The 22,011-nt window shown below is 38.9% G+C and overlaps 1 protein-coding gene across 8 annotated transcripts in view; it reads right to left on the reverse strand.

Annotated features, from left to right (window-relative positions):
* RBMS3 (RNA binding motif single stranded interacting protein 3) overlaps positions 1 to 22,011 on the reverse strand; it is a 1,338,119-nt gene that overhangs the window by 110,388 nt on the left and 1,205,720 nt on the right. For 5 of the 8 annotated variants that reach the window (XM_058729650.1, XM_058729649.1, XM_058729652.1 and 2 more), the window contains exons 12-13: positions 9,405 to 9,501; positions 7,109 to 7,159 (exon numbers count right to left, since the gene is read on the reverse strand). In XM_058729650.1, coding sequence (XP_058585633.1) covers positions 7,109 to 7,159; positions 9,405 to 9,501 — 148 coding nt within the window. The remainder of the gene's footprint in view (positions 1 to 7,108; positions 7,160 to 9,404; positions 9,502 to 22,011) is intronic. The other 3 variants (XM_058729653.1, XM_058729655.1, XM_058729654.1) reach the window with 1 other exon arrangement.

A 22,011-nucleotide genomic window follows, 5' to 3' on the forward strand; every position in this document is an offset into this window, starting at 1 on the left:
AGAAACAACAACAACAAAAATGTTGGGGATTAAGTCATGTCAGGTGTATACGGTGCTATAAAGTGATAATTCAAATACTAGAGTAATGGTCAAAAAATGAATCAACAGAATAGGACTGAGTCCAGAAATACACCAAAGACATAAAGAGATTTATCGTATGATAAAAATTGGAATAAAATCTTATATCAGTGGATAAAATACAGATGATTTATATGGCAGAAGTTGTTATGACAATTGGTTACCCATTTAGGGAAGAAAGCTGGACAATAATCTCATAGCATATTACAAAATAAACTCCAAAAGTAATAAAACTTGAAAATAGAATTTACTGTACACACAATAATAAGACATATGGTGATACGATGTTATATGTTAATAATATCTCAATTTTTAAAAAGTTATTAAACTCAAAAAAACAAAAGCAACAACACAAAAACACTAAACAGGGTGCCTGGGTGGCTCAGTCGGTTGAGCATCTGACTTCAGCTCAGGTCATGATCTCACAGTTCCTGAGTTCTAGCCCCACGTCTGGCTCTGTGCTGACAGCTCAGAGCCTGGAGCCTGTTTCAGATTCTGTGTCTCCCTCTTTCTCTGCCCCTGCTCCACTCACTCTGTCTCTCTCAAAAATAAATCAAAATGTAAAAAAAAACATAAACAAAAACATATGGTGTTTTATTTATTTTTAACTTATGGTGTTTTAAATCTTATATTGAATAAGGTATTTCATGTGGGAGTCTAGATGCTATACGGTAGGGGCTGGAAAAACATAATCTATGAACCAAATGTTCATACAGAACCTGTTTCTGTAAATAAATTTTCCTGAAACTCAGCCATGCCAATTCATTTATGTATCGTCTGTGGCTGCTTTCACTCTACAACCATAGAGAAAGAGAGCATACAGCTCACAAAACTGAAAATATTTGTTGTTTGGATCTTTACAGGAAAACTTTGGTGAGTATTGCTCCTAAAGGAAAAACTAATAAATTCTAGACACATAATACTAAAGTTCTGCATGATGACACCAAAAAAATTAACAGTAAACAGAAAATATCTAAATTATCTATCTATATATAGTTTTTTACATGCATTTATTTTTGAGAGACAGAGAGAGACAGAGCACAAGTAGGGAAGGGTCAGAGAGAGAGGGAGACACAGAATCCAAAGCAGGCTCCAGGCTCCGAGCTGTCAGCACAGAGCCCGACGTGGGGCTTGAACTCATGAGCTGCGAGGTCATGACCTGAGCCGAAGTCAGATGTTTAACTGACTGAGCCACCCAGGTGCTCCTCTAAATTATCTATAACAACATTAACTGACTAATTGCAATAAGACCTTTTAAAAATAAAAAGAGGGGGAGCCTGGGTGGCTCAGTCAGTTGAGCATCCGACTTCAGCTCAGGTCATGATCTCGCAGTTCATGAGTTCAAGCCCCGCGTCGGGCTCTGTGCTGACAGTTCGGAGCCTGGAGCCTGCTTTGGATTCTGTGTCTCCCTCTCTCTCTGCCCCTCTCCTGCTCATGCTCTGTCTCTCTCCATCTCTCAAAAATCAATAAATGTTAAAAAAGAGAGAGATCAATACCCCAAAAGAGAAATAAGCAAAAGCAAATGAAGGACGTGGAGTCCAGAGAAAAAAGAAAAATTAGTCAATAAAGACAAGAAAAGCAACTCCACTCCACTAGGACTCAGAGAAATAATAATAAAACATCAGAAAGATACTGTTCATTATTTATCACATCAACAAAGTATCTGAAATCCGAGAATGCCCAGTGTTAATTGGGGCCACGGAGAAATAAACACTCTCACTTGGCGTGCCAATCTGACAGTAATGTATATCCAATCTTAACACACACATACTTTGTGTACCAGCAATCTATCCTGCAGATATTTTCTCACAAGTGCTCAATATTACAGTCTTGAGCTTATGAGCTAGTACGAGAAGCAACTTAAAGAACAGTGAATGGGAAATTGGTTAAAAATGCCTTTTGGTGCATTTATATAATGGCATATTATGAAGTGTTTAAAAAACTGACATAGATTTATATGTGACTCATGCAATGACATCCAGGACATTCTGTTATTGGGGAAAAAGAATGCAAGTTGCAATAACATATTTGTAGAGTAATCTAGTATAGATGTTAACAATACATATACATTTATGCACAAGTACATATAGATTTTAGTATGCATAAAAATTGACTGGATGGTGACACGGAAGTTTATCCTAGGTTTCCTTCTGGAGAATAGAGCTGATGAGTGAAGGGGTCCTAAGTGGAACGTCTTTTATGCTCTATGCAGTTATAATTTATGAGCCTAGAATTTCATTGTTTAATGGATTTTTCTTTATTTTTGAAAACTTATTGTAGAATTTTGAAGTTAAATTTAACATTGCAAAGCCAGCACTGCTTTTTTTTTTTTTAACAGTAGTTACACTAAGAGACTTTCTGTGGAAATGGTTTTATTCATAGTCACTTTAGCCCAGCACTATATTTAAAAGGAGGTGACACTCAAAACAAGTTACTCCTCCTAAGCTTATTCTCATTCAGTTTGAATTCTCTTCCAGGAGAAATGGTATAGATGGGTTAGAGTCACTGTTGTTTCGATTTTGCTATGTAGTTAAAAAAAGATTTGGCCTGTATATATGCACTTACCAAGTTAATTCCTTTGACAGCAAAAGCATTTTGACTTTTTACTTTACTAATGAAGCTATGAGATTTAGGATTTTTGCTCAGCTCAGCTTTCTGAACAGAATTCAATGGATTTAGATATTCTTTCCACATTAGGTGATGTGCTTTTATAGAAAACACAGCTACAGATTTATAGGATACAACCTCTAACATTAAGTCTTAGGCCTAGTCTGTTTGCTGGTAAGGGATGACCAAATCAAATGTTCTGGAGATTTCTTGAACAGCCTTGTTGCAGAGGGAAAGTTTATATTCCCTATTCAGCTATAAACTTTAGGTTTATTAATCATAAAAGTCATAATTTAGCCATGCATGGCCACAAATCATCCAATGATTCAATAGGGCATCTTGCATTTCTAAGAATGCTGTAATTAGATAACCAATTTGTAATTAAGTAAAAATGAAAGCTGACCTTTCTTCTTGAGAGAAAATAATGCTAACTATATGAAGAACAGAAGATTTATGATTCAAATGAGCCTAAATACAATTTAAGGGAACAGGACTATGCTTCTTCTTGGGAACTATCATCTTTTCTCCTTGTCAGCACAGATTTAACAAAATATCCAATGTGTTGCAACACAGGAATTTCAATTGTGCATTCATATAAGATTCCGATGTAACATGACGCTATGCAGAGTAGATATTTGGTGCAATCCATCATCTATTAAAATTCTGTCAGTGAGATGGGGAGTTTCAGAGTACAGTACAGAGCTCTGCACTGAGAAGCAGCAATGAATAAGTGATTGCACTGACAAAGTCAGCATTTTTACTTCTTTGTGGCAAAAAGTGAATTCCTAATCTCGTCTAACAGTGCTTTCTCCCGAGTCTGTTCCGGGGAACAATGACAAAGTGCGAACAGAAATGCTCTTGCTGTCCTAAGTGGGGTTTGACAACTTTCCAGGGGACCCGATAAGGTCCCAGCATCCACTGACAGAGAACTGTTTTCTTGCACAAACACCAGAAGGATGGTTATAACACAGTCAAGGAAACTTCTTTCCCGTTTTCCTTAAGAGGGAAAGTCCTCTCAGAATCTTTTTCCCAATCTACAAAGAAGTACAATACACACAACTTAGCAAATTAAATCTCTAAGGAAACAAACTAAAATGGCACACTTCAGTTTTATGCTTATGCTTTTTGTTCTTCTCTTGGCCCTTGCCTACTCCTTTTTCTCCTTTCCATCATTTTATTTCTCTCTTACTAACCATCACCTGTCTCCTCCCCCTTCTCCCATTTTAACCTTTCATCCTGATAAAGACCAGAGGCACAGTGTTCTACTTTTAAGACTTTCCTGAAGTCTCTTTGGATACAAGCCTGGTTGAAATCTTTGGAGTCCTTTGAGTCAAGCCTGAAAGACAATTCAGGCTTTAGGCTCCATTTAGGAGTCCGTGTGCATTCACAGTGAGCAGGAGAAACGTGCTTACACTTTGAGCTTATACATGAGATTTTCTCAAAATGGCAGAAGAGAAAACATGAGCAAGGAGAAAAGTTGCAAGCAAATCATAATTATGTGCAACATATTTGAGATATGTAGATATTGACGCCTTGAATTTATTTGTAAAGTAGGTTCTAGTTACTGACATAAAGGGCATACCTATCAGGCCTTTTTTCTTAGTATTAAGTATTAAATGGTTTAGTAAGTAAATGAAATAAGTATCAATCCAAGCAATTTATTTGTAGCCATAGAGGCTATCTTCAAAAACTCATTAGCAAAGTAAGTTAAATAAATAGTAAAAATGTAGTAGAAACAGGTGATTATTGCTTATTCTCAACTTTCTTCCTCTACCTTTCTTCCTCCTATAACTAAATAATAATAATAATAATAATAATAATAATAATAATAATAATAATTTGCTGAGTGTTTGCTATTTGCTAGACACAATTTAGGAGCGTTAATTCATTATTTCCTTTAATGAACACAATACATAATTATTTAGGCATCAGCATGTCTATGTTACAGATGAGGCAACTATGGCTAAGGAAGTTTTATTGACCAGAGTTCCATAACAGAGAAAGGTTTCCTATCTCAAAGACCCTAACCAAGAACTCATGCTGTTAATCATCAAGTCGTTCGTTCGTTTGTTCATTCATTCGTTCATTCATTCATTCATTCATTCAAGATCTAGGTATTTGGTTTATCTGCTTTAGATTGTTTCAGTATTTTTGTATTTAAGTATCATTCAGTGATTAATTTAACCCCCATTTTGATGATGAGACTAAGACTAGTTGGGTATGGTTATTTATGCAATATAGACTGGTAAGACTGCTACTGGGAAAAGAATGCTGGCACAAACTCTGTTTCCGTGACACTGCTTAGCCAATTTTTCCATGTTAAAGACAACAAAGTGGTGGGTGGCCCAGGCACTCCTTTTTCCAAGAATCTTCCCTGGTCACAAACACTGTATTTTAAACCAAGTGACCTAAACACAAACATGATGCACTGTCTAGTTATGGGAACTGATGAGACATCAGTGAGCAGTAGTCATAATGAGAAATATCTAAGGGGATAAATTCACACACACACACACACACACACACACACACACACACACACACAGCTATTTCTGGAGGAAGATGTATGAGAAATAATACCTCCAAAAATGGGGCTGAAGCCATGTTGGGATGGAGGGCGAGGGGAAGAAAAATTTTGCTGAGGTCCTGAGTGACAGACAGTGGAAATAAAGCCACATACAAACACCTTCCCTTCTACTTATAGTTCTAGAAGTTCTGGTAGAACCTTATATATTTTGACATCTGGAAAAATATTTAGATTTCTGCCAGATGTGCATTCCTTTTGGTCACGATGAGATGATCCTTCACCTCGGTGTGAGGACTAAGCTAGCATTAGCACCTTCTAGATGAACATATTACTTGTTAGAAGGTAGTTGTTTCCTTCTAGAAAGTCTCCACTTTAGAACTTGGCAGAACTTCTTCCCTTTTCCTGTATTGGCCCAATCTATTCTATACATTGGTTTGGCAGCGTATACTGAATTTTATCTCATGAATTGGATATGAAAGTGCAGCCTGGATCCATTGTACGGTATGATTTATAGAACATAGACCAGATGAACTCAGGAAGCCCCCAAGGTGTGTAGATAAGAGTAAATAGAGGGATTTGCAAAATATGGTCTAAAGTTCTGCTGTATTAAGCTATATAGATTTTATTCTTTAAATAAAACACAAACTATCAAAACATTAGGAGCAACATGGAATGTTTTTTATTTTTAAAAAATGGGCAAAGCTCAGATATGAAAACCAGGTGCTATGATCCTTTGGGTCAAAGAAATGGATGCCTGCGGATTTAGTTCCCTGATCTTTAATGTGTGCTACTTTGTTTACAGTTACCTTTGAAATGGGTTAAAATGTAGCACTGCTTTGTCTCTGTACAACGAATACATTCTGTACTAGGAAGGATAACGGCAATAACAATACATAGCATATTGTATTTTAAAAGCTATTTTCACATATGCTCTCACTTGATCCTTCCAATAGCCCTGTTAATATAGTGACAGAAAAGGAAACAGAGGCACAGGTGTGAGCATGCCCCCAAAGGATATTCACCACAGACCTTGTCACACAACTTCCTGTCTCGTGCTCTATACATTCTCATGAATATATTGCTACTGAAATCGCTCTATTGTACTTTGACAGAGCTAGAAAACCTGGAAGACCGAGACAAAGATAAATGGAATCATTAGCCTTCAGTCTAGATTTGAATGAAATATGTAATATTTTCCCATGGGACTGATGTAATATTGTGCCACAAAATGGGAAATATAGCAAGTAGAAAATAGAGTTTGAATATTTTTAGAAGAGATTTTTCCACTAAAGAAGAAGAGAATGGCTCTAGTTAGTTAATATTAAAAATATATATCTAGCAGCCTTGCTTTCTATCTCTATATCTCCATCTATTAGTAGACAGCTTTCTTCATATTTCAAATATATTGCTTTGAGTGAACCCTTGGCCGTGATACCAAAAATTGCCCCCAAAGCATATCAAACAGCATCCAAAGAGAACAAAGCATACCAAGAGAAGGAAAACAGAAAGGCTTTCCCCCAATAATGGATTTAATTGTCCAGAGTTCAGAATTCCTGTGTGAAGTAGAAATTCCCCATTCATGACAAATGGCAGACATCAGCTTAGGAGGTTGACTATTTCCCCTAATAAAGTTTGTTCTCTCTCTGTCTTTCTCTCTCTCTGTCTCTGTCATCTCTGTCTCTCTTTTTCTTTCTCTCATCTCTCTCTCTTACTCTACTATCTATCTATTGTACATGCTTTTGTAGAATTTCAGGAACAGCTTTCCATCTGGAAAATATGGCTGCCTGAAAGAGGTATGAAATCTAACAAAAGCTTTACCCCAAAGCTTGTACGCATTACAAAAGCTTGCACTCGGATAATAGAAATATTTAGCCTCAGGTGACTGAGAACACTTACTGTTGGTTGCATAACGTATGGCGGATGAGGCATCCATGAAGTACTCTGGACCTATGCATCAAACAGCATTTATTAGCACAAAGCAATCACAGAGAGAACTTGGTTCTTGTGTTCAGTGGAGTCACACTAGGTCATAAGAAAGTGGAGTCCATCTGATTTTACAGCTAATTAGTGCTCAGAACTGAGGAGAGAAAGGAAATTCTTGGACCTGATTACCAAAACATAGTAAAATAGAAAGCAAACTCCTACTTCATAGGAGCTGGCTGCGGTGCCCATGTGGACCAGGCTGGGCCTTGGAGCAGATTTTGAGGTTGGTGGTGGAGGCTGGAGTCTTAGGAAGCCTCAGAGACCTCCTACTCAGGGGTCAACTCCCAGGGCTATGGAGCCAGTAACAAAGAGTTGACAGCTAAACCTTCCTCTTTTTCTTTCATCCATTCTAATTTCAAATTCTCAAGTGATCCCATCTTGGAAATAAATCTAAGTGGTAAAAGTTGGGGTAATAATTAGAAGAGATCAGCCAGAAATTTGGGGGGAATGCTTTGGGTTAACCCCAAGTTAAGCAAGTTTGTGATCTTTTTTTTTCTTTCATGGTAATTGGTATGGCAAATAAAAATGAGAATCTGAGCCAACCAACTGTTATGAAGTGTGCCTTGTCAGCCAAATGAGAAAGTCAGCTTACACGGGCTGATGGTCACATGGAGAACCCTGTAGGACTTTGTTTTCAATACACTCACACTAACAAAAGCGCCAATGCACTTCAGGTTTAAAAAAAAAAAAAAGTGGTGAAAGGCGAGAATCAACAACATAGGAAAGTGCTCTGATTCCTTTTTTCAGAAAAAAGGAGCTAGAGTTAAATTCCACTTATGAGCCCTCCCAAGTGAAATCACTTTTCTGTGGATATTTTATTCATGTCACCAAAGTGCTCTACACTGGGGCTCAGTGGGTGGTCTTGGCTGAAACATAGGCCAGGATTAGAAAAAATGGGTTAAAAAAAAAAAGAAAAAAAAACACACAAAAACACACATTACAACCAGGCGGGCCTGCAGGAAGAACAAAAACTGAACAGCACCTGCACGTAGCCTCATGGGTCCCGAGGAAAAGCAATTAAGAAATCACTCCATTCTGAGACCCTCCAGTGCAATTCACATGCACGTCTATTCCATTCACCCAGCGACATGGATCAGGATTCTAAGCGCAGGAAAAGAATGAAAATCATCTGCTTCAGGGGGAATCAGTTAAGGAAAAATGTATATAGTCTCAAGTCTGATGCTCTGAGAGCTGGGACCCCCTGAAATGAAGTATGTAATGGTTGAATAAGGTGAAACTTCACTGAATTGGTAGCAGTCAGCAACATGACAGTTTTACCCTTTGTGAAACCTCCACCCCCGCCGTCTGCAAAATACAAACACACGCGTGCACACACGTATACTCTCTCGCACTCTTTCTCTCTCCAAAGTTTGAAAAGGTGACACTAGATACCCCCCACAGGTGGCATCTATAGGCACTGTCTAATTAGAATTAGAAGAATTGTCTGAAGAACCATGTGAGGCAAAGAGAAGCTGGGAGTAATAGCACATTCGTGACTTAAGGGAATAAGACAAGGAGTTATTTATGGAGGGAGAAGTTTGACTCTTTTGATCCACCTGTGTACTTAGAATTAACTCGCTGTAACATCTGCTTTAGGACACACACTGAGTCTTGGATTTTTGTTTGTTTGTTTGTTCTTCAACCTGTGGAACCCGTGAGGTCTCTTTTGACCTGTTTGGGACTGAGGATGAAGTCAGAGCAGGAGGTAGGAATAACTTTTTACCACTTTGATGGCCCTCCCTCTTTCTCGGGGAAAACGATTTAACAGCTGTCCACGTGGCTTTGCATGGACGCACAGGACAACTGTGACAAAATGAGATGACAACGGTAAAATATCCTGGAGTGAGGGAGGGGAATGCCAGACGTGTGCTTGTAGAAAAGACACAACAGGGAACAGACAACCCAAATAGCAGACAACCAACAAAGTAAGTTCTCAGTGGCAAGAAGGCTGCACTCGTGTTGGCTGGAAAGGAGCCTAATCATAAAAACTCAGCAGGAAGAATGAAGAGCACAGTGGACCTTATTCTTCAGCGAAACAGATGCAAACAAGCCCTTCAAAGTGTAGGCGACACCTTGAGGATTATTACTTTAAGGTCGGACTGAAATGTCTGAAGGCTATTGGAAGAAAACTTGTGCTGTGTCCCTTTCGCCTTTATACCGTCTACTGGCAAGAGAGACGCTCCCTCAGGTGCAGGTAAATCGGACATACCTGGTATGTGGAGACAGGGGAAGCAGCAATGAATGGCGTGAGAGATGTCTGTGGAATCATGCGGTTGGTTGCAATACTGTACGGTGAAGAATAAAATCTGCAAACAGAAAACAACAAAAAGAAGATTCATAAAGCTGCTGCAATGCCTGGGTGCCGGTCAAATGCTACCCAGCGCCTCTGGGAAACACAGAGTTCCACCCTCGTGTTTTTCCACCAGCTGCGAACAGGAGCATCCGGGAGATTTACACTGTTTGATTCCACTAAGAGAAATAAATCATTCTGAACAAAATGACAGATTGGACTCATCTTCTAAAACGGGCTGCACAAGCCGCTCTGGAAAACAGTGTGGAGGTTCCTCAAAAAATTAAAAATAGATGTACCCTGTGACCCAGCAATAGCACTGCTAGGAATTGACCCAAGGGATACAGGAGTGCTGAGGCATAGGGGCACTTGTACCCCAATGTTTATAGCAGCACTTTCAACACTAGCCAAATGATGGGAAGAGCCTAAATGTCCACCAACTGATGAATGGATAAAGAAACTGTAGTTTATATACACAATGGAATACTACGTGGCAATGAGAAAGAATGAAGTATGGCCTTTTGTAGCAACGTGGATGGAACTGGAGAGTGTGATGCTAAGTGAAACAAGTCATACAGAGAAAGACAGATACCATATGTTTTCACTCTTATGTGGATCTTGAGAAACTTGACGAAGGACCATGGGGGAGGGGAAGGAAAATAAAAGTTAGGGAGGGAGGCAAACCACAAGAGACTCTTAAAGACAGAATAAACTGAGGGCTGATGGGGGCTGGGAGGGAGGGGAGGGTGGGTGACGGGCACTGAGGAGGGCACCTGTTGGGATGAGCACTGGGTGTTGTATGGAAACCAATTTGACAATAAATTTCATATTAAAAAATAATAAAATTAAAAAATAAAATACAATAAAATACAATAAAATACAATAAAATACAATAAAATAAAATAAAATAAGATGGGCTGCACAAAATCTCTTACGCCAGGTGAGGGTAATAGTATGTTTCACCAACAGGGGGAGAAAAGCCATGGGCCTCTTTTTAGTTTGTTTTTGTTTCCTTTTTTCTTTTTTTTTTTATTTTTAAGGAAATGCCATTGTAAGGCTCTTTGAGAGAAAAGCAAAATGATAGCACCAAGCTTTATAAAGCTGGCCAATGTTATGTGTACACAAATTGCATCTATCTCTTCATTCAAGAAAGAGGGTCAGCTCCTAGAGAGTTCTACATAATTTGTGCTAGGCAGAAATCCATGCACTCATGCAGAAACAGAGCTAAATATTTTCTCCCTGAAAAGAGAAGAAGGTGAACGATGTGTGGGTTGTGTCTAGCTGGGGACAGGAATATTTTCTGGATTCAATCAAGGCATTGGTGGAGATTCTAGACCTCTGGGATATAACCCAGTCCTACAGTCCTGTAGACTGTAAAAAAGCACTGAGTGTCGAGTCTTTCGGGGCCCTCTGGCAAACAATTATAAAATGGTGCTGGGCGAGATCAGGGCTTCACAAACCAGAGGAGGGATGATCCTTCTATAGATCTTTCAAAGAGAAGCTTCTAGGTACTTAAATCAGTGATACACCCATCTCTGCTCACTCTGTACCCTAGAGTTCACAAGTTACCTAATGCTTAAATTCGTCAGCAGATTTTTCAAATCATGTTCCTTCCTTCCTGTCTCACTGGTAAGTGAAAGGCCAGAGGGCCAGCCACAGAATGAAAAAGGCCAGGTTGCCTTTGATGGATTATTTCACTGATGTGAGGATAGATTGGGAAAATGGGTCTCAGGGGTAATAGAATCATTTTACTTTGCTGTACTCTTAGCAAAAATCAACTACTACTTTTGATTTTTTTTTTAAATAGCATAACTGAGGTTGGAGTTTTGGAATCAAAAGCTTCATCATCTCTCAGAGGTCACTGATATTTTGAATAGAGACTGTTACGGGTTACCATTCTAAAGAAGCATTCTATAAGCCCCCTATTGAAGGGCGAGCTGGATTTCAAGGCTTCCAGGACTCAAGGAGTACATTCTTTAATCTTAGATTCTATAAAAGTCTTCAAGCAAGGTTTGGGGGACTACAGTCTTAAATTTACTTTATCCAGCTCTCGACAGGGATTCTAAGGTCATGTTCTTTTGGTTAAAAAATTGCAGCCGAAAAAAATTACTGTGTTACATATTATATCCTTACTATCCATACCCACCAGACATCGAAGTTTAAGTTGTGCAATTAAAAAAAAAATTATATAGACTGCATATGTATTAGAATGGCAAAAAAAAAGGCACAAAAAGAAAGAAAAAGAAAAGAAAATCCTATGCTGACAAGGATTTAGAGAAAGTGGAATTTTCATTCGTTGCTGGTAGAAATGCAGAATGGTATAGTCATTTTGGAAACCAGGTTGTCAATTTCCTTATAAAGTTAAACATCCACATACCTTATAACAATAATCCCAGTGGTAGATATTAACTCAAGATAAATGAAAATTTACTTTTATACAAAAACCCTAACGCACATGTTTATAGCAGCTTTACTGACACTTGCCAAAAATTGGAAACAAGCCAAATATCTTTCAACCGAATTGATAAACAAATTCTAGTACATTTGTCCAGTGGACACTATTAACCAATAAGGAAAGAACTACCAATACATTTAACATGATGAATCTTAAGCCAATTATGCTAAATGAAAGAAGATTCAAAAGACTCTATATTTCATAATTTCATTTATACTACAACATGAAAAATGCAAAACTATAAAAAAAGAAAATAGATCAATGGAGGCAGGTCAAAGGCTAAGCTTGGGGGATGGAACTAACTATAAAAATGCATGAGGGAATTTTGGGAAATGATGTGACTGCTCTGTCTTGATTGTCTGGCAGTTCTACAATTTTATGCTTGTCAGAACTCATAGAACTGGGGACGCTGGGTGGCTCAGATGGTTAAGCATCTGACTCCTGATTTCGGCTCATGTCATAACTTTATAGTTGGTGGGTTCGAGCCCTGTGTCAGGCTCTGTGCTGACAGCATGCAGTTGGCTTGGGATTCTCTCTCCCTCTCCCTCTGCCTCTCCCCTGCTCTCCCCTTCTCAAAATAAATAAATAAATAAACATTTGAGAGAAAAGAACTCACCGAACTGTACACTATAGTGACTACACACTCTATGTAGATTATACTAATAAACCTGACTTCTAAACAAAGTCAATGAATGTGTACATAAACAACCATCCTTTCACTTCAAAAAAAAATTAGTGAGCATTTACAATGTGTACCAAAGATCGGTAAGATTCTAAAACATTCCTTAGAGTTTCTCCATTTAGCCACTTAAATTGTATCTTATCTGTACATTAATCAGCCTAAAATCTTCCAATGGCTTTTCACTGCAATGAAAACAAAATCTGAATTCCTAGTATGGGCTAGTACAAACAGGCAAACACCTATCTCTCTAGTACTTTTCTCCTACCCTCTAAACCAGCCGGCTAGGTTCCAGCCACACTGACCTTCTGTCACATGATTCTGTTATTCTCACCTCCATCTTGGGCCATTAAACTTATAATTCCCTCTACCTGCAATGTTCATTTCCAGAAGTTTCCCTAAGGCTACCTCTTTCTCAGTATCGGTCTCACTCAACTTTCCCATCTTCAGAGAGGCCTGTAGTAGCTAAAGTAGCAACCACCATCTCCAACCTAATTACTCTCTATTCTTGTCCTGTAATTTACTTTTTTTCTCCATCACGCTTATCACCATCCAAAGTAGTGATTTCTAAAAATTTATTTAGGTATGTTAGAGACCGAATGTCTGTGTCCCTCCAAAATGCATATGTTGAAGTTCTAAATTTCAGTGTGTCTATATTTGGAGATGGAACCACTTTGGAAGAAAGTAAGTTAAATGGGGTCAACAGCGTGGGGCCCTGATCCAATAGGATTAGTGTCCTTATATGAAGAGACACCAAAGAACTTGCTCTCTCTCTCTCTCCACAAGCGTGCATGGAGGAAAGGCCAGGTGAGGACACAGTGAGAAGGCAGCCATCTACAAGCCAGGAAGAAAGTCTTCACCAGAAATCTAATCAGCCAGAACTTGATCTTAGACTTCTAGCCTCCAGAACAGTAAGAAACTTATTTTTTTGTGGTTTAATGCCACCTAAGTGATGGTATTTTGTGATGGTAGTAGAGCTAACACAAGGTACTTATTGACTATTTGTCCCTCTAGGATGTCAGCTTCGACAAAGTTGAGGACATACTGGCTTTGTTGCCTAGAAGAGAGCCTGGGGCATAAGAGATACTTAAGAACCATAGGTTAGGGTGCCTGGGTGGCTCAGGTGGTTAAACCTCCGACTTCAGCTCAGGTCATGATCTCATGGTTTGTGAGTTCGAGCCCTGTGTCAGGCTCTGTGCTGACAGCTTCGAATTCTGTGTCTCCCTCTCTCTCTGCCCCTCCCCTGCTCGGGTGCTGTTTGTCTCTCAAAAAAATAAATAAATAAACATCGAAAAAAAAAGGAAAAAAAAGAACCATAGCTGGAATGAATGAATGAATGAATGAATGAATGAATACAGAGAAACTTAGGGAAGTAAGCAGTGATTACAGTACCGGCCAATACCAATACTTGGCCAATACCAAGATGGCAGGAGCATAGAAGATAGGTCCCTGAAACCATAGGAAGCTGAGGGGTGAGAGCCCAAAGAGCAGCCAACATCACATATTAGTAAATGCTCAGTGGAGGTTTAATCAATACTTGCTTTCTAAGCATGGATAGTATTAGTAACTAGGGAAAACAAGTCCTTTTTTACAAAAATCATGAATTGCATTAAAAAATCCCCTTTAGGTCTTATCCTTGACAGATTTGATTTATGAGGAAGTGAACCAAAGGACCTATTCTTTATTCGGGGCCCATGATGACCTCACTCCACCCATGACTACTCCATGATCGCTCTACAAACATTTGTTTCTCATTCACCATGCAGTGGTTTAATTTCTGTCCGAAACCCAGTGTCAGCCTCTTCCACCAATGGAGTGAATCGTGTATCGCATTTGAGCGTGGCTGGCTTACTTTATAAAATGTACCAATTGAAGTATTAAATATGACGGCAACGAGAAGTGGATTGGCAGGTAGAGTTTACGGGGGATTTTATGGGGAGAACAGAGAGCAAAAACCTAAAGAAAACAGCCAAGTAAACTGATACTTACAAAGGGAACCCTTGGGGGAAAATTTAATGCATTTTGTTCTATCTGCTCTAATCCTATCCATCAAACAAGAATTATAGTTCATGCTTCCCAGCAAGTTCCAAATCCTGCCACTCAAGTCAGAGAGTCACTTAGAATGGAAAATGTACTGGGCAGAAGAGACTCAACACACTGTGTTGATCCCCTAATTCTGATATTCTGAAATGAGCTCTTCCCAAGACCAAACATAAACCGGATGAATTGACAGGAAACCCTAAGAGAGTCTGCTATCACACTGGCGGCTTAGAGGTGCCATATCTAAAGAAAATGCACAGAGCCAAGCTCTGTGAGAGAAGTGCAGGATGAGTTCCCAGTCTCTTCACCTCTTCTTAGTCCCTGCCATGTATCTATTAGGGTTTAAAAACACTTCCCTGTGACATTAAAAAAGAAAGAAAGAAAGAAAATGAAAGAAAACAACAACAACAACAACAACATCCAAATAGATGCTCCAGGCACAGGTGTTATCTTATTGGGGAGCATGAAGGAGATGACTGACAGAATATTTTAGCCATAATAACAAAGCGAAGTTAAGTCTAAATATGTAACTTCATGTTTTTTTTTTAAAGTATTTTTCTTTTATTTTTTTTAACGTTTATTTATTTTTGAGACAGAGAGAGACAGAGCATGAACGGGGGAGGGTCAGAGAGAGGGAGACACAGAATCCGAAACAGGCTCCAGGCTCTGAGCGGTCAGCACAGAGCCCGACGCGGGGCTCGAACCCACGGACCGTGAGATCATGACCTGAGCCGAAGTCGGACGCTTAACCGACTGAGCCACCAAGGCACCCCTGTAACTTCATGTTTTTATATCCCATAATATATGTATTATGCCTTGGGAATTAATTCTTAAATGGTTTTCCTGGGAAAAGTTTACTCATTTAAGATAGATAGATAGATAGATAGATAGATAGATAGATAGATAGATATAGATATCTTTCCCCCAAATGCACATGGCATTATGTGTATGACGAGTGTTCCTTTCACACTTTGTCCAGTGTTTCTAAACTAGAAATAATTTTGCTCCTCAGGGAACATTTGGTGGCAGGATCTAGAGACAGGTCTGGCTGTCACAAGCGTGTGGGTCGGCTGCTACTGGCATCTAGTACATAAAGGTCTGGGTTGCTAAATATCTTACAATGCACAGAGCAGCTCCCACACTAAAAATTATCTGGTCCAAAATGTCACAGTGTTGAGGATGAGAAACCTAGCCTTAGGAATAACCAGTCACTTCTGGAGAGATGTCATATGAACAAAATACCAAATGCCACAGTGGCTAAGAGAGTTAACTAAGTGTGATCTATCTATAGAATGCTAAGCTGGCCTTTGCAAAACTTTATATTTTTAAGGAACGTGAAGAGTTACTTGGTTCTCCGGCATTTAAAGCAAGTGGGCTCCAGAAGTTCAGAACATGCAAGTCTAGGTCACTAATAGGACATTATCTTGCCTGCAGGAAAGTCATCTTCAGGGATTTGGCCGTCAGTAGTAATATGGTGAAATCTTATTTCACTGACAATAAAAATAACATGAATATATCAATAACCCCAGGGTAGAGTGTTTTTTTACTGTAGAAACCCACACAAAATCCTATTTGCACACTGAAATAAACAGCACCGGCTCGTCTTTCATGTCCGCAGGCAATATTGTTAAGAGTCAGAACCACGAACACTATCCTCAGGGTAACACTATTGCGCAAGATTAATACGTTATTGGCCATTTTTATTGTAATACCACCATATCCTTCACATCAGATTCCTTTCCTTGTGTAATAAGATAAGGTTTCGGTATCACTTAATATCAAATGCCCATATACAACAGCTGGCAAACCAATGCTATAGAAAACATTTTTTTTCCCCAAGTCTCTCCCAAGAATACATTTTATTCAAATAAAACAATCCGAGAGGTCTTCTACACGGCGGCTCTTACTGAAAAGGGCACTGGAAAGATGGGATTTTGAATATGGGGAGTGATTATTTCCCAGCTCCCCCACTCCTACTTGAAAGTGATGGAATTTCAGATTGGACTGCTAAAAAAGCAATAGGGCAGTAGTAATAACAAACTGTAGAGTTATGCCAGACGGCTCTGAAAGAAGAATAGGTAATTTCATTCTTGTAAGTGAGCCTGGAGTAAAAAGTACTCAGATTTCATTTTTCCATTGTGATCCAGACATTTCTTCCCTATAAACTTCAAAGCCTTTGACAGATGAGACATTGAACTAATTTTTTTTTAAGTGATAATTTGGATAGATTCAAGTAGATGACAGAACTGACATTTTCTACCGTCTAAATTCAAACAGGGTAGAGTCACCATGGTTGCTATTTACACGTTTGTTCTTCATTAGCTAAACTTGAGCTCAACGTGGAGCATTTAGTTCAATGTCATGTTGCTGTATTAATGCAGAGGTGGAATTCAGAACATATTTGATTCTCAACACAATTTAAGCTACTGCCTACAACCCAGGCACATACTCAGAAAACTCTAAGGCTTAGTACAGTGAGTACAATTTCCCTTTGTATGGAAAAACACAGGATCATAAAATATGTTCCTTAGCTATGACATGGGACATCTCGAAGAGGAAACGCTCATGTCAATGTTCCATCAATAAGCCTTCCTATTACCTCATTGGAACACAAATGCCTCTTCCTTGTGGTTCTATGACATTAATTTTATTTTTCTTTTTGAAAAGAATATAAAAATATAAACAGTGAAAAATAAGTATCTCTCTCTCTCTCCTATGTTGTAGTACCTCAGTGCCCCCCACCCAGAGAATTACTGTCACTATTTCTTGTGACAGAGAATTACTGCCACTATTTCTTATTCTTTCAGAAAGATTTTATAGAAATAAAAGTTTATACATAAATCTCATAGTACCTTGGGCTTCTATCACAGCATTATTTGTATTGTATCTTGTCTCTGCTATAATATAAAATTTTTCCTTTTCAAATTTGCATCACTAAAATGATTTTAAACAGTCTAATAGAAAGACATTCAAAAGAAAAAAATGTTGAATTAAACTGAGTAAGCATTAAGCAACGTTTAAGAATGTTAACTGGATTAGAGTCCGTTACAACTGTATCTCTAGATACTGATTGTCTTATGTAAAATGAGACCAGTTTCCTTCCTACAGCAGTAGACATTTCTCTATCTGCAAAGTGACGGCTCTCTGAGTTAGGCTGCCAGCATGATCGGATACAGAAATGTGAATAGAGAGTGGCCTACTCTATCCTGGACATTCATGTTGGATCCCTTAATGCGCCAAGTAAGTTTTCTAAATCAACTTCCACACCTCCAAGATGCACATGTTAATGCTTAACTCAAAGGATGGTAGGCTGGGAACACACTTGTGGTTATCGTGACATCTTACATGCTTAGAAATTATTGTTCTAGTATTCCCTATTATTAAAATGTCATCCTATAAGGCAATAAAACCAAAGATGAACAAAACACTTTAAAAGTCCTCTATATGAAGAAGTATCAAATGAGTAAGGTTAATTTACTACAATTTTCCTATTCTTTCCATTTCATCATATAAAATTTCTGTCTTCTTGTTACCAACAACACAATGGACAGTCTAAGCCTTCTAAAACTCCATTCTTAACTCAAGATGTGATAAATTCATGGGCGGTTTGCAAACTTTGGGTGAAACGAGAGGCTGATACTTAAAGAGAATCAGATTAAAGTGTTACATGGGGACAGAGTAAGTTGGTGCTGAAAAGGGGAATGGCTTCTCTAACACCGATTTGCTGGGGCCAAGCAGATGTCATTGGTTACATTTCCTATTTCTGATTTAGCACAATACTGGGTTTAAACAGTCTATAAAGATGAACAAAGCATGCAACTCGCCTTCACTGAGTTAACAGTCCAGCAGGGAAATACATACTGTGTCAATGGCTACACGGTAAAAAAAGACTGCAAACTTACCATGGTAATATGAAATATAGTGCAACAATAACATCAATATTTACACTGATGATTACAGTGTACCATACAGACTTCCTTTAATCCTTACAAAGCCTTACTGTCTTCTCCATTTCACAGAGGAGCAAACTAAAGCACAAACAACTTGCCCATGTCTGGTGAATGACAGAGTTTGGATGTGCATATCAACAGCCTGATTCTGGAGGGTGCTCTCTTAACACTGCTTATACGGCTTCTCTTATGACTAATCATGTAAGTAGTTCTACCTGGAATCATTTGACTGTGCCTTTTAAGGGAAAGTAGTATTGAAAAAAAAGAAGGAAAGAAAGAGAGGAAGGAAGGAAGGAAGGAAGGGTGGAAGGAAAGAAGGAAGGAAGGAAGAAAGGAAATCACTATTCTCTTGGGGGCAGATGTAATTCCATGAGCAACAAGACACAAAGTGTAAAGTAACATGGAGTGTCCTGGAAGGTTCACAGAAGGTTCACATGATTTTCAGGAACCAAATCACGGATTTGTTTTTGTTTTTGTTTTTGTTTTGTGGATTTTTCGATGCCATTCTTGGAAGTCTGAGTTTTGTTCTACAGTTTAAACTCTGCCTAATGCTTTAAACCAGGCAGGGAGGTGATTGCTGTGATTACATTTTTATTGTTTGTTTTTATTTACTTATTTGTTAAAGTTTTTTTTATTTATGGAGCACTCACTTTTGAATGTCCCTCTCTGTAAAGAGAGCTTTCCTACTATTCTTCCTTTCTAATCTTAGATTTTAATAAATTTTGCCTGTTGCTTAAAAATAAATAAATAAAAAAAGTTTATTTATGTTGAGAAAGAGAGAGAGAGAGAGAGAGAGAGAGAGAGAGAGAGAGAGAGAGAGACTGACCAAGCAGGGTAGGACAGAGAGAGAGGGAGAGAGAGAATCTCAAGTGGGCTCCACACTGTCAGTGCAGAGCCCAATGCGGGGCTCAAACTCACAAAATTGTGAGATCATGACCTGAGCCAAAACCAAGACTTGGAAGCTTAACCAACTAAGTGACTCAGCTGCCCCTACATTTTGATTTTTTTTAAATATTCAAAAAACAATATGAAAATGTTTTACAGGAGAGCTATACTAGAGACAGGTAAAAAAGGTTAGTACAGGTAGGGAGGATGATCGAATAAACCCAACCAGTGGCAAGGAGCAAGTGCTGGGGTAAAGATATAGTTCAAAGGTAAATTGAATTAAGTCTTAGTGACCAATTTTATCATTAAGAATATTATAAAAGAGAGAACCCAGAAACTGGAGTTGATGGCCTAAATGGCTTTAAAGTGAATTACGAATGGGGTGCCTGAGTGGTTCAGCCGGTTAAGCTGTGGACTCTTGATTTCAGCTCAGGTCATGAACTTACGGTTCATGAGATAGAGCCCCATGTCGGCCTCCACACTGACAGTGTGCAAAGCCTACTTTTGATGCTATCTCTCCCTCTCTCTCTCTGCCTCTCCCCACTCATGCTTACTTTCTCTCAAAATAAATAAATACACTTAAGAAATTCTTAAAGTGAATTATTAAAAAAAAAAGAACAAGTAAATTTCATATTTGGTTGCCATTTGAATTTGTTTGGCTTGTATTAAGAAGCACTGATAAAGTTAATGATTTCAGTTTGGGATAGACAAAGATATCCAAGAGTAATATTACCTAATAAGCAGTTGGAAACACAGGTGATAGTGCCCTGCATCTCCTTACAAACTTTAAGTGTCAGCTTGCGTGTTTTAAGGTCCCCAAAGCAAGAGGAATGGATGAGATCAAAGAGGAAAAAGACAGCATCCTGAGAAAGATTAGTAAAAGTGGGCAAAAGAGGAAGAGTCAGGAGAGGCCAAGGGAGTAGAAAGGAGTACAGAGCAAGCAGGATCAGCAGGGAATGGAGCTGTGGGGCCCATGAGATAAGAAATTGCCAAAAAGGCATAAATGGTACCAAAAACGGGTTGAGTGGAGTGAGGTTTCAAATGATAGAAGAACTAAAATGGTGTCAGTCACAACAGACACATTTGGACATCACTGGGAGCATTAGCAAGGGAAATCCCAGTCAAGTTTGAAACGAGACTTCATAATTTAATAGGCATTTGAAAAAAAATACGGGAAGGGGGTGGCTGGGTGGCTCATTTGGTTAAGCCTCCAACTTCAGCTAAGGTCATGATCTCATGGTTCGTGAGTTCGAGTCCCGCATTGGGCTCTCCGCTGTCACTTCAGTCTCTCTCTTTCTGCTCCTCCCCTGCCCCCTCAAAAAGAAATAAACATAAAAAAAAAGAAAAGAATATGGGAAGATCCTGCATACAGACAACTGAAGTTGTTTAGCAGTGAAGAGAAGGCTAAATTAGTGAGGTCACTAGAAGTGATGTCATTGGTATGAAAGAATGGTTTTGCTTCTACTCCCTCTACAGGTGGAAAAGACTTGAGCATTTCTTTAAAAAAATTTTTTTTTGGATGTTTGTTTATTTTTGAGAGAGACAGAGACAGAATGTGAGTGGGTTGGGGCAGAGAGAGAGGGAGACACAGAATGTGAAGCAGGCTGCAGGCTCCGAGCTGTCAGCACAGAGCCTGATGCAGGGCTCAAACTCACAAGCCATGAGATCATGACCTGAGCCGAAGTCGGACGCTCAACCGACTGAGCCACCCAGGCGCCCCGAGACTTGAGCATTTCTATAGGCTGAAAGGAATATTCAGTGGACATGAAGGGATTGAAGAAAAAGACTAATTGATGGCATATGGTTCTTTATCAATGAGAGTAGATCAGATGATAAAATTGGGAAGATGGGTATGCTCAGCATCTTAACTAAAATGTGTTTCATGAGGGAAATATTCACTGTTGGAAACACTTAAGTGGGCAGCGAAAAAGGGTGAGCCATTTTTGCAACTCTTCCAATCATGCGAAGGATACCGTGTTGCAGTTAATATAAGGTACAGATAAAGATACGTCATAGAGAGGGTGATCAAGGTGGACAGATGTACCTGCAATCATTATGGCACATGGGCAGTGGCTTGAAATGTGAGGTAAAAGTCCTGCAGGAGGGACAGATGTTCACTGTGTACTATTGTGTCCTCACAGCCTCTAACATGGCGGCAACTCCCCAAAGCTCCCCTTTGGCTGCTCAGATTAGGAACTGAAATACCTTTAGTTTTCTCATTAGGTTTCTGATAAATCGGCAAGATTACTTGGAAAATTGTGCCTTTAGAGAAGACAGTCAGATTTTAAATTATGCACCGGAAAGACCATTGATTGAAGCGATGCAGAGGGGAGTGTCATCCTCCACTCCGGTCCAGGCCTAAGTCACTGCTGTATATCTAATCCTTCACAAAGAGCTTTGAGTAAGAAGGACTTTATAATAGATGTATGGCTAAATGTTACAGATGGGAACATATAGTATGCAAAATATTAGCACCTGTTGAATCTGCTTAGTGAACATATTCAATTACTATTATAT

The sequence above is a fragment of the Neofelis nebulosa genome, chromosome 5, assembly GCF_028018385.1.
Source record: "Neofelis nebulosa isolate mNeoNeb1 chromosome 5, mNeoNeb1.pri, whole genome shotgun sequence".
In the NCBI taxonomy this organism is placed as follows: Eukaryota; Metazoa; Chordata; class Mammalia; order Carnivora; family Felidae; genus Neofelis; species Neofelis nebulosa.